At 43.9% G+C, this 13,275-nt stretch overlaps 2 protein-coding genes across 2 annotated transcripts in view; one reads left to right on the top strand and one right to left on the bottom strand.

Annotated features, from left to right (window-relative positions):
* LOC126564216 (uncharacterized) overlaps positions 1-13,275 on the bottom strand; it is a 444,146-nt gene that overhangs the window by 144,937 nt on the left and 285,934 nt on the right. The window lies entirely within an intron of this gene.
* On the top strand, positions 8,036-12,907 carry LOC126566017 (probable cytochrome P450 12a5, mitochondrial). The gene is made up of 16 exons (XM_050223217.1): positions 8,036-8,101; positions 8,163-8,409; positions 8,478-8,594; positions 8,670-8,826; positions 8,903-9,018; positions 9,095-9,251; positions 9,307-9,555; positions 9,625-9,959; positions 10,573-10,733; positions 11,097-11,343; positions 11,421-11,537; positions 11,605-11,761; positions 11,827-11,942; positions 12,011-12,164; positions 12,237-12,485; positions 12,561-12,907. Exons 2-16 carry the CDS (start codon positions 8,204-8,206, stop codon positions 12,891-12,893), a joined length of 2,871 nt encoding a protein of 956 aa, XP_050079174.1. The 5' UTR covers positions 8,036-8,101; positions 8,163-8,203; the 3' UTR covers positions 12,894-12,907.

Here is a 13,275-nt window from a genome sequence, read left to right on the forward strand (position 1 = left end):
GCCCACAAACCAACAGGGAACAAGGAACGGTTTTCCACGAAAACGATTGAGCTTCGAAATGGGATGTAACATGGCGAACATCGCATTCTCGCGAGAACCATTTTGCCCATACCGCCATTGTGCCTGTCGTGTCGATTCTTCCTAGAGGGTTGTCAGGAAAAGCGTTATGTAAACAGGCATCCCTTTTGAAGGGGTGTGAAGAAAATGGGTAGGGTGAACCAAACGGAGAAAAAAAAAACTTCTCTCCACCACCCAACCGCAGATTATGCTTTTATGTTCACACCATTTTTCCGACACCGGATGGCAAAAGTGTGTGTTTTTTTGTTGTGTGTAACATATTCCTTGATCCTTTCTTAACCGCAGCAGCCCAAAACCAGGGAAAAACCAACCACACGCACATCCCGCCCTTAACGGCCCAATGATTGATCAATGTTTGATCTGTAATTGATTGGAGCTGGGAAGGGGTCAGGCAAAGTTTTAACATACACACGCGGTGTCGATCCGGATGAACCGCCATTTGTCTTGTTTAATATTGAAGTTTTGGGGGGTGTCTTTTTTTGTTCTACTCCACCCAAACGTAAAAGACCGCTCACGACCATAACGAACAACTGTGCCATTGAGTTTCTGTTTGTTCGAACGATGGAAACATAATCAGCAGGACAGGAAGGAGCGTACATCGGGGTTGTTAGTGATTATGAAACATAAATCTTATCATTTGTGCTATTGCTATCATGTCCAATAAATGCTTGCTTTCGGTTGGTCTATCTGGCTTTTTTTTGGGTTGGGTACAACCGTTACCACAAAACTGGGAATTGATTTATGGATCAGCTTGTTCGGTGTCTTAGGAAAGATGCAGCTACCACCATCGACATCGGGTGTTTTGCTCTAGATTTGATTGCTTTTATTCAGTGCGACAAGAAAAGGGTCAATTATTATGTTTTTTTTCCTCCCTTTCCGAGGCAGTTTATGGTTGATTAGTATAGAAGAAGCGCTCTAATGAAGTTAACGTGTTTTCGAGTAGGGATGACCGTTAATTGAACGCATGAAGGATACTTGTGGTTATTTACACGAAGCGAATGAAAGAGTTAAGAGGCATAATGCATCAAGAGGGGTGTTTAAATAGAAAATTCGAGCATTTAAACATGTATTGGTTCAATTATAGAGAATGGAATGTAATTTTGTAAAATAAAACTATGTTATGGCTTCTGACGAAGTCTTTTGAAAGCAGTATTATCCTCGAATCCCCGAGGAAAGGACACGAAATGTATGATTTATTAGAGATGTTGTTGTTGGTTATACGGCTGGAGCGAGTGTCGGGAATCCTGACTGGAACTGTCTGCTTAATCCTATCCTACTACGAGCAAAACTAAGTCAAAAAATATTGTAGAGCAAATTTAGAAGAGGAAGTTGTTGATCAACCTTAATACAACTATATTAAATATAAATTAACATAAGCTTTCGAAGTCTTTTCTCTCTCTGTATCTAGTTTTAAGTAATTCATGCAAGTAAGCTAGCCATTTATCAGGAAAATTTTAATAAACGTCTCATCAATTTAGGAAACGGAATAATAATACGATGAGATAGACCAAATGTCTATCAATTTCAAGCCAAATCCGAGTGGAGTATTCATTCTTCTAAATTGATAGTTAAAACAGTCTAGAATATAGTTGAAATGGCCCTCCCCGAGCACAGGATCGACTATCCATCAACGGGTAGATTAAGTCAAAAACAGCCAGTAGAAATGGCAGGCAAAGACACCACTTGAGGTTGCAAATGTCGAGAAAATGGTGTTCTGAAGCTATGTCAAGATGAGCAGCGTATTATTGAATGTTGTAGAATCAATGAACAAATTGATAATGAGATCCAACCGTATGTCCTTCCTACATACCTAAAAAATCGTACATAATGAATAGAGTAGTACAATTACTAGATAAAGGTTTATGACTTGATGATTTGAAATTCAAACCGGTATTACATAGAATTACTACAAATATTGCTCAATATTTTAAACTGATATTAGGTATATTAAAAATGTGACCGATTATACAGTCGTTGCCGTCAAAGTTTAGCCTTAAGTCAGGATTTTTTTGCTTGAAATCCATGAATTTTTGACATCAGTTTTTGATTCAAAGGCAACATTTTTTGACAGTGTGCATCTAGTGTTGACACAAAGGCAGCAATTTTTGGGTGTTAGTCATAGTGTTTTGTCTCTTAAACCAACTTTGAACAAAAACAGGGTAAATCTAATAGATTTTTGGAATGATTGAACTAAAGGTAAACAATGTTACTATAAAAAAATTCTCAAAATTAGGAGATATTATGTATGCTCCATGATAGAAAACGGAAGCACATTGATTTTACATACGGTTTGTGCAACGATTTGTCCACGATGTTAAAATGAAGAAGAATATTTGAAGTCTAATAAAAAGTGCAAGAAACAAGCCACAAAATTGAAGCTTTTAAACAATATTTGTAAAAATATTAGAGTAGTTATTTAGTCATTTATTTGTTATTTTAACACCAGAAGAGCAAGAATCGTCCATGTGAATTTAAAAAATTTGTGTAGCATCCTTTTTATAGTGTTCTGTCGAGAGACTCAAGGAACTGAAAAGAAACATGAAGAAAAAGAAAGGAACTGAAAATATAAGAGATTATTTTGGGTTTTCAGTTAGTCAAATCTCAAATTCAGCCCAAACTGATCCTAGAATCCATTACCGCGGAAAGGTGATACAAAGCTGTCATTATGTACTTCAATTTCATGCCACAACTATACAAGAAAATAATTCATCCGATTTCATTATTTCGCCGTATACTCATCTCCCCGAAGAAAAAGTGTCAGTTCATTCCGATGAAAGGGCTCACTCTTCCCGTCTCTCGAATCTTTTCGTTTTTCCATTTCTTTTATTCATGACCCTTTATTTTTCCCGTACCCTTCCATTGTGTCGTCCGGGGATTCTTCTTCCGGTGAGCAAAAATCACATTCAACGCCACGCGTATTATGTGCGGGTGCGAAAAACATCTTTACCCGTGCGGAGACATTTTTCGGCACATACATTGAGGGCGCTCTAATTTATTCCCCCTTCTGACCACAGTGCTTATGAATACAATGGGCCGAAGCAAAGACGCAGAGTGGATTCGCCTTAATTTGCTGAATATTTTCTTCCCATTGGCAGGGTTTGTTTCTACGAGGGAGTCCATTTGAGCAAGTGTTTGAACGGTTGGCCATTCGAGGGGAGAAAAAGGTTAGGGAAAATCCCTTCTCACCCACCTTTTTGCATCGATGCTGCGTGAGAATGGATAAAAAAAAAACTCCCCGACAAGACAGTGTTGTATAAATGGTGTGATATTTATGTTGTACTTATCACGTGACCCACTGGAAAAGCGTGACAGGCAGCGAGGAGAGAATTTATCTTCCGTTGGTAGATATCCGCCAGCCAGACTGTTACTAACCGTTTTTATGGTGAATAGATGCGGCATATATTGTGTGTGTGTGTGTGTGTGTGTGTGTGTGTGTGTGTGTGTGTGTGTGTGTGTGTGTACATTGTTTTCGCAAAAGGCCACCACTTCCTCCACGGGGCTTGAATTTCCTTGCACTGGCGTTTGCATGTGCATGTCGGTTATCTTTTTAATTTCCTCTTTACGATCGCCAGCCGGTGGATCGTAAGAGGCGGGCGGCGAGCGTTATCGAAACGGCCGACGATTAGTTCCGCTACTGTGATTGCGTTAATTAAAGGAGCATCCATGTGTTTGATTAAGCTTAAGCATCACTTTGCACCCTTTTTCAGGTTGTGCGCGCCCTTTACTGTTCCGCACGGGATTTGTTGCGCCTCGGGGGTTGTGGAGTTTGTACGGTTTTGCGAAAATAATGAATTGATGAAAGGTTTTGTAGTTCACACCTCGAAGCGCACCTCAACGCTCGCTGAAGCATGGCTGGCAAGCGAATTCCACCCGGCTGAAGAAGAAATGGAAAAAAAAACCCAGCGAAGGGTGTCCTCGTTGATTGGAGCAATTAGCTCGATGGCGCTTACCCCAATAGGCTCACACTAACATTAAGTGTATTGTTTTACCGAGGAGCTGGGGCTTGCAGGTTTTTGCGTATGTAGGTGCAACTGTTTGTTTGTTTGTTTGTGGGCAATCAGACAATCCACAATCACCTTTGCAATGGAATGTGAGAAACCTCGTAGTGATTGGTCGATAAAATGAAACTTTGGAAAAGGGAATAGAGCGCCCCAGCTGCAGTTGGAGGGATGGTAAATGGAGCGTGTAAGTGTTGAGAGTAATATCATGGACTTAGGCTTTCCGTTAAGCTAAGTAAGTGTAATTGATTCTTTCGGAACGAGAGCTCCCGTAAATTTCAATTTTATTGAGCAAAGAACAAGATAAGATAATGACTTTGTTCATTGATTTGTATTACAACTGAAGAAAGATGCAAATGCCTTTTTTGCAACAAAGTCTGGCGATCAAAATGTGATTGCAGGACTCTTCAAATTGGGCAAAATTAACCCATTTAAGATGTAAGAACTTGGATGCATGGGTTGAAGAATTTTTCATTGAAGAAACCATTCGAAGGATTCGCCCAAGACAGAGTCGTAATTACATTTAAGTCCATAATAAGCAGAGCTAAGGTTCCAGCTAATTGTTTAACGGGGTGCCGTAGAATAGTTGGCAGAGTGGTTGTAGAAATGTTTTTTGGAAGAAGGATTAGAGAAAAAATAGCGATCATTGATCATATCCGTGGCTGAAATTGTGGCAGAAACTCTCCAGAACTAGGCGACAGCAGCTCAGGCATTCACACAGCAGAACTGGTGTTCAAATCCCATTCGGATCGTTCCCCCGTAGTGAGGACTAACTATCTAACTACGTGGTATCGACAAGTATAGTAATCCTTCCGATGGCCGGCGTGACCTAGGTAAGAAGGTCGTTAAGCCAAAAAGAACTCTCCAGAATCAATCTATTTCTTTAAACTACATACGTGAATGGCATAAGAAAATCTTTCATCTTGTTTCAAGCAAATCTCCATTGCTCTATCGCAGAGAGTAGGGACATTAAAGTCGCGTGACTGTTCCTTCTTGGTATTGCTACCGATAGCTGGTTGTAGAGAGCGGCGGTTTTTAATCCCCTAAAAACAGGATTGTGGCTTTTTTCTTTTTTTTTTTTTTTGGCTACACAAGACATCAGGAGAACAGGACATTCGTCAGAAGTTGTACCTGGAACGATCCGGCTGAGCATGAGTGTCGGTCAAAGAAGATTAAAAGAAACCATTAGAAACTATCAGCATGGGACACATGCTTGCTGTTGGGTTTGCGTCCTGGTTGGTGGCCTATGGAAACAACAAATTGTTGGACGATGTTTGCCCACAACAACAGCAAAGCGGATCCTTTTCTGGGGTGCGTTTGTGTCCTCTGCAGAAGTCATATCTTGCATTGTGTGTTGACTCATCCCGACCGATTGGACAATGTATTCAGATGTGCACCATGGAGTGAAGCAGCTGGTTTACAGACAGACAACAAGTCCAAACCTTTCGACGGTAATGAATCGTTTAATAGAAAAAAGATGGCAATGTTTACCTTAAGAGAGGAAGGTGTTTTGCTGCTAGAAATATAATGTTAAGCAGATGTTTGCTTGATTGAAAGTAGAGAAGTCTACATGGAGGACAAAAGATTCATGAGGGACACAGCTTAATAGGTGATTCAATAGATCTTAAAGGCAGCAAAAAGCAATACCAGAATTATCACATGAAATGGTTTTGATTCCTTGAAATAAATAAATTCTCTCTCTCTCTCTCTCTCTTTTTTATTCTCTTTTGTTTTTCCTCATTCCATTGGATAAGTTACTGGGGACATTATTTTGTTTAATTAAATAAATTTGTTCCTTGCTGTGTTAGCAGCGTGTTCACAGCAGCAGCAGTAGATCGCTCACGCCTGATAACAACACACATGCGTTGTCAGCTAGTTGTCGCGCTACTTTACCATACCCCAAAGCTGGTGCACAAGAAGGGTAAAACCTATCATCACCACCATGCGTACCTTGCTTTGAAGGTCAAGCTGCGCGTCGCCAGCAGTTCCCTTCGGCGCACTTTCTTTTCGCACCGAGGTAACGCGAACCGACAAGCCCGGCCACACGTACTTGAAAATTACCACCATTATGTACCGTGAGGTAGAGGACACCGGTTGGTAATTAAATAATTACCGGGCTTAAGCTGCTCATTACTAGTTGACTTGTTTTATAACATTATTTTGCTTGCCGTGTGGTGCTGGAAGTTGGGTGTTGGAGATGGGAAGCGGGTACCAGGAATTGCAACACTTGCGAGTTGGATTTGAAGGAGTCATAATATGTTTGTTTTCATAAGAAGGCAGCAATTATCCTCCAATAGATCTATTACAAATAAATGATTAATTATTCATCAATCTATTAGGAGCGCTGGTTGAACAGGTTGATAGAGCTCACATCCTTATTAGGCAACCATTTTGTACCCAGTGAGGCAGTAACAAAAATGGCTGACACATCGTAAACGGCCAGCTTCCCGAAATACCCAAAACGGGGATCGCTCGATTGCATGAACAGAATTTTCCTCTTCCTACAATTCGTTTAAAGTGAACGATCGCCCGTCACGATCCGCACTTTCTTGATGAATCATACCGTTAATTGGTTTAATTTTCCTTTCCAGCGTCCTACAAAAAAGCAAGCCTTACCCTAGCACCCGAAAGAATCTCTCCCCCCCCCCCCCCATTTCTCCTTGATCATTCCCGAGGACTCTCCCGAAGTTTTTAATTGGAAACTTTCCCGCACCCATTGCCATCGAAACCTTTCGAATGGCCGGTTTCCAAACCCGTCCAATGGGGAAAAAACAGATACACATTATGATGAACATCATCCCCTACAGGAGGTAAGAAGGTAATTGAAAAATCAATCAAAATGGCACCGCCGTCTGTCCCGCCGGTCCGCGCGTAAAGTGTTGATGACCGTGCGCTCTTTGCATTCGGTACGATCGCTTTTGAAGTATCTTACCGTGGATTCGATTCGACTGTAGGAACGATACCCCGGATGGACACAACTTCCAATTTACGAAGTTTTCTATTGCTTCGCTTGCACCTCCGCTTGTGCCCCGGGGCTAATAAGGAGTTTGCTGTCAGAGGCAGCAGAGGATGGTGGAAGTTGTTGCGGTGGCACTGGTATAAAGGCAATAACATTATTGACTTCAATTATGGCAGTAGTAGCATGGTCGGTAGTGTAACGTCGAACGCGGGCGAAGGTGATAATTTATACATTCCGAGCGGTTTTGCTGTTGACTCTAGTTGAAGTTTATTGCAAAATCGCGTGTTGCTTGGCTACCAATTCGGTCGCTTACGCGACGAGCGATCATTAAAAAGCCGGGCACCAATTGTTAAGTTATTTTCCAACAGGTACTGGATGATGATGTAGTTGTTACGAGAAAGTATGAGCAGCATAATGGGTAGGTTCATTCGTCAGGGAGTATTGCTTCGGGTGATTTTGCTTTAAAAATAAATTTGAAAATATTTACAGCGATATCCAATGTTAATCTTTTGGGCACCAAAATTCCTTCCTGCCTAAGGGTTAATGATGCTATATTTCGCCATTATTACCCAAACACATTCACATCATAACCGCTACCGGCACACACGCTAATAGAACCATCAACGAAAACATTCATGCATCTCGTCAGTAACCTCGCGATTAGACAAAAAATACGCTCGACGGCAAGATAAACGCCACCCAGACGACCACAACAAAACGCACCCCAACAACGGTCACCACCACGTGCGCACAGAGATATGATTTGGACACCATCATCGCATCACAAATACTCGCATGCGAATTTTCAACTCGAACGCGAGCGTCCAACTGATGCGATCCCAGCTCAGTGTCTGCCCGTTCGCGGTAAATACATGTACGACGATGCTAAAATTAACCGTCAATTCGCTACGCTTCCGGCCGTGTGGAGTACGGTGGCGTAGCGCTACTGCGCAACCAGCAGCAAATGTCAATAGTGCGGCCGATCCGGAGTGGGAAAATGCGCTGCCGTTTGACAAAATTCCAGCACCGTCACTGCTTGCATTCCTCAAAGAGTTTGGACCGTTCGGTAAGCTGCAGGCGATGGTAGTGGTCGAAGTGGCTCTAAAGTGTTGCATCTTTTCCGGCAGGAAAATACAAGGATGGGACACTGTACGACATTAACAAGCGTATGCGCGAGCTTTACGGACCGATCATGCGGATGAATGGATCGTTTGGGCGAGAAGACATCGTGATGACGTTCGTGCCAGAAGACTTTGAAAAGGTGCTAAGATCGGAGGGTCAATGGCCTAGGCGTACCGGGATGGATTCGTTTGTGTACTACCGCAAACAGCATCGACCAGAGTACTTTAAGGGTTATGGAGGACTTTTGGCTGAGTAAGTTGCCCTGTAATTTGTGAACATTTCTTGGAAGACCTCTGCAATAAGTCTCTTATTCATTGCAGACAAGGCGAAGACTGGCACAAGATGCGAACGATCGTCAATCCGATCATGATGCAGCCGAAGATCATCAAGCTGTATGTGAGCAAGGTGGATGCGGTTGCTCAGGAGTTTATGGATATGTAGAACATTCGAGCCTCTCAATTTTCATCCTGTAGAGCAGCTCTTAATGAGATATTTTTCTTTGATACGTATAGTGTTAGTGGCTTGCGAGATGAAAAGAACGAACTTCCAGCAGACTTTAACGAATGGCTCAATCGCTGGGCTCTGGAGACAATGGGAGTGCTGGTGTTGGACACTAGACTAGGAGTTTTGGACAAGGAACATAGTGCCGAAGTTAGCAAGCTGATTAATGTAAGGCCTTTCTCCCTCTCCCCCATATTTTCATCTCGGATTGCTAACAGGTAGTTCTGGTTGGATTTTTTCACAGCTTACCAAGGACGCAGTCATGCTGTTCTATCAGCTAGACATCCTACCATCCATTTGGAGGAAGCTGAAGACTCCCGGCTTTTACCGTCTGATGCGTACGCTAGACGAGCTTTATCAGTGAGTGTTGTACCTTATAAAAATACTTATTGCAATCGGCTTTGAAGAAAACAAAACAAAACAAATCTCTTGATAGTACAATTGCGTCGAAAATCGACGAGGCGGTGATAAGGATGGAAAAGAACCCCAGTACCGATGCAGACAACCTGAGCATTTTGGAGAAGCTGTTGAAGGTGGATCGTAAAGCGGCCTTCACTATGTCGATGGATAGCTTGTTTGCTGGTGTCGATACGGTTTGTAGAAAGTCGTTTCATTAGTCGATCCTCAATAACTCGACCTTTCGTGCAGACATCGTCAGGTTCGACGGGAGTACTCTACTGCTTGGCCAAAAACCCCGAAAAGCAGGAGAAACTACGAGCAGAACTTCGTCGAATTATGCCTGAGAAGAACACACCTCTAACGCCTGAGCGTATGAAGAACATGCCGTACCTGCGAGCTTGCATCAAGGAGGGTCTCCGAATGTATCCCCCAACTTCGGGCAATGGGCGCTGTGCTGGGAAGAACCTCGTACTTCAAGGATACCAGATCCCGAAAGGAGTAAGCTTACAAAGTGGGGGGTCTTAGTGTAAACTATTCTTCTAACGTGTCTGAGATGTTTTTCTGCAGATTCTTGTAGGGATGGGACAGCTTGTACTCCAGCGCGAAGAAGGTTACTTCACACGACCCACCGAATTTATTCCGGAACGCTGGCTTAGTGGAGAAGCTGCGGCCGGATGTCCCAGTGCAAAGGAGGTGCATCCGTTCATTTATATGCCGTTCGGGTTTGGAGCTCGTTCCTGCATCGGGCGACGACTCGCGATGCTGGAGATGGAAATTCTGATTTCCCGTATGGTGCGTCAGTACGATATCCGATGGAACTACGGTGAACTGAAGTACAGAGCGACGTTGGTCAACATACCGTCCAACGACTTGATGTTCCAACTGAAAGACGTCAACGATTGAGCGATCGGTCCCGTGTGTGTATATATATTTGCAAATAAATGGAACGAACTAATTCAACGCGAACGCCTTGCATTATTAACCAAACTTGAGCGAAGCGACCACACGCTCAAGGTCAAAGCAGTATAGGGGGATTGTGCTGGAGGTGGAAGCCAATTTTTGTACCCACATTGCGGTTTAAATAGTTGTTCATCAGATGGTAAGATAGCAAAAATCGTACACGCATACACTGTGCAGTACAAAGATCAATAAAAGGGGTTTGTTTTTTCTACCCCGTCACACAGCTCCAAAGTCACGGTCAAGCGGCCTAACGCACACAGCGACACGTGGTGGGCCGCTTAGCTCACCCAAACAAATCGCGCTTCGCGTCGGCATCGTTACAAGGTCACGGCGCGGCGCGTTGGACGCGATGCGGATTGTAAACATTAGTGATGCTTCCCTCACCATACCCGCGCAATACGTCGCGGTACTTAACAACGCCGATAAGCCGGTTATTTCACCCAATCCCCCACACGTTTTCGAAGCACACAGTGGAATCTTTTTCCGTTAGTTCAAAATTTGCCTCCCAAGAATGCTGATGATGCGGCGTAGTTTTATTAAATTTGCTCACTATAGCTCGGTTCGGTGGCGATCGACTGCTGAAGCTCATGTAACGCACCCGGCGAGCGGTATCGGTGGAGAGAATGTGATCGATCCGGAGTGGGCCACCGCTAAGCCGTACAAATGTATACCGGGCCCGAGTGTGTGGCAGCTGGTGACCGGTTTTGCGAAGGGTGGTAAGTGTTTTGGAGTGACGAGTGACGCGCTGACTGACGGAACACAACACAGTGCGCGGTGGACCATCATTTGTGCATGTTGGGTGGTTCGGGTGGTACGCATACACGCGAAAGCGAGTTGTCAAAATCGCGCCAGAGATATGATGCTTGTTTTGAATGTACGCAACCATAGCAAGCTGTGTGTTGAGATGGTAACTGTGCCAGCTGTGCCTAGCCTAGTGTTGGTAAACGATGAATGAAATAGTAACTAGCGGCATTTAAATGACCCTGAACCCTCCGTTTGTTTACATACGAATGTGTGGAATAGTTTTTGAGGACATCATTTTTTGAAAAGTAGTGTAATTGTTCCCAAAATTTTCTCAGGCCGCTATGCCAAGCTAAATCTGGTCGAGTTACATTACCGTCTGCGGGAAGAGTATGGAGATCTTTACCGTATACCAGGCTGGATGGGACGGCCCGACATCTTGATGAGCTTCTCGCCGGAAGACTTTGAAAAAATCTACCGCACCGAGGGTCAATGGCCGGTGCGGCGTAGCTTCGACAGTATGGCGTACTACCGGCAGCAGATTCGTCCTGAAATATTTGGCGCCACGAGCGGGCTCGTAACTTCGTAAGGCGAATACTAGCGGGTGAAGGACGTTATTGTGTAGGTTTCTTTGTTGTACAATCAGTACTTGAACTTTACAGCCAGGGCGAATCGTGGCAGAAGATGCGAAGCATTACGAACCCCGTGATGATGCAGCCGAAAACGGTGAAGGTGTACGTGGAGCAGGTGGATGAGGTGTGCCGTGAGTTTATGGCGATGTAAGGGAAAGGGAGGTGTTCCACCTGCTTAGGGTGGTTCAATATTCATCGTATCCCCGTTTTCCAGCATGGCTAAACTGCGTGACGATAAGCTGGAGCTGCCGGTGGACTTTAACGAATGGATCAACCGATGGGCGCTAGAAACGACCGGTGTGCTGGCAATGGACACGAGGCTAGGGGTAATGCGTGCGAAAAATGACGGAGAAGGACACAGGCTAGTGGATGTGAGTAAGTGTGTGATTGTTTGCGATTTAAGGCCGAGCTAATATGCTTTTCCGCCCGGATACAGCTTGTGGATGAAATTTTCGAGCTAAGCTACCAGCTGGACGTTCTGCCTTCGATGTGGAGATACTACAAAACTCCAAGCTTTAATCGATTAATGAAACTGTTTGATGAAATGACTGAGTGAGTACTATTGGACCGACCAATGAACTTCGAGGACTATTAGTTGTTGTCTCCATAAATCTCTATAGCATCACGATGGAAAAAATCGATCAAGCTATGGCACGGGTTGAGAAAAATCCAACGTCGGAGGACAATCAGAGCGTGCTGAAGAAATTGCTAAAGATCAACAAACACATTGCGGTGATCACGGCTCTCGATATGATATTTGCCGGTATTGACACGGTATTAACCTTTGGCGCAAATGTGTATGAGAGATGCTGAAATTAAGTTTTGATTCGCCAAACCTCATTCTAGACATCGTCAGGTTCCGTTGCAATACTGTACTGCCTTGCCAAACATCCCGAAAAGCAGGCAAGACTACGCGAAGAGCTTCGAACGATAATGCCCTCCAAAGATATGCCACTCACCGCGAACATGATGAGCAATTTACCGTATCTGCGGGCCTGCATTAAGGAGGGCATGCGATTGTATCCACCAACAGCAGGGAACGTACGATCCACCGGACGTGATATGGTGCTTCAAGGCTATCAGGTTCCAATGGATGTAAGTAAACTTTAAGGGACGTGGTTTATATAACGAAAATATCAATGATACTTCTACATCTCGCCCACCCCGAAGACGAACATTGCCATGGGCTCGCTGGTGCTGATGAGTGATGAAAAGTACTTTACACGCTCGAAAGAATTTCTTCCCGAACGCTGGTTGGCGGAGCGTGATCCTGACATACCGAGCGCTAAGGATGTGAATCCATTTATTTTCCTTCCGTTTGGGTTTGGTTCGCGCAGCTGCATCGGCAAACGGTTGGCTATGATGGAGATGGAAGTGATGCTGGCACGTTTAGTAAGACAGTTCGACTTTCGGTGGAATTATGGAGATTACAAAATTCGTACCACGGTCATAAACCTTCCCGGATGTCCGCTCCGTTTCGAGGTAAGAGATGTAGATCACTAATGAGTCTCTGGGTGTGTGTGTGTGTGTGTGTGTTGTAAGGAGAGAATCTCTTTCGACTTGCTTAAAAAACAATGTCTAATTTATGGATCAAAACAAACAAAAAATAAACAACACAAGAACTCAAAGAAATTCCAACGTACACCCTACTTTGCGAAACGGTCACTTCCATCACTTGTCTTATCAACACCAACATCAGCATTACCGAACAACCGATGGGGGGATGGTTCGCTGTTAGAAGGGTGAGTAATAATCAGCAAGTGAGTTTGCTATTTTTGGCCTCCGATGGTATATGTGCGTCACATCAGCTGTGTAAGGTGTGATGCGTGCTTGCATGGGTGTGTGCGTACGCGCTAACAAAATCACTTCGCACGATGATTAGATA

Source organism: Anopheles maculipalpis, chromosome 3RL, assembly GCF_943734695.1.
Source record: "Anopheles maculipalpis chromosome 3RL, idAnoMacuDA_375_x, whole genome shotgun sequence".
Classification (NCBI taxonomy): domain Eukaryota; kingdom Metazoa; phylum Arthropoda; class Insecta; order Diptera; family Culicidae; genus Anopheles; species Anopheles maculipalpis.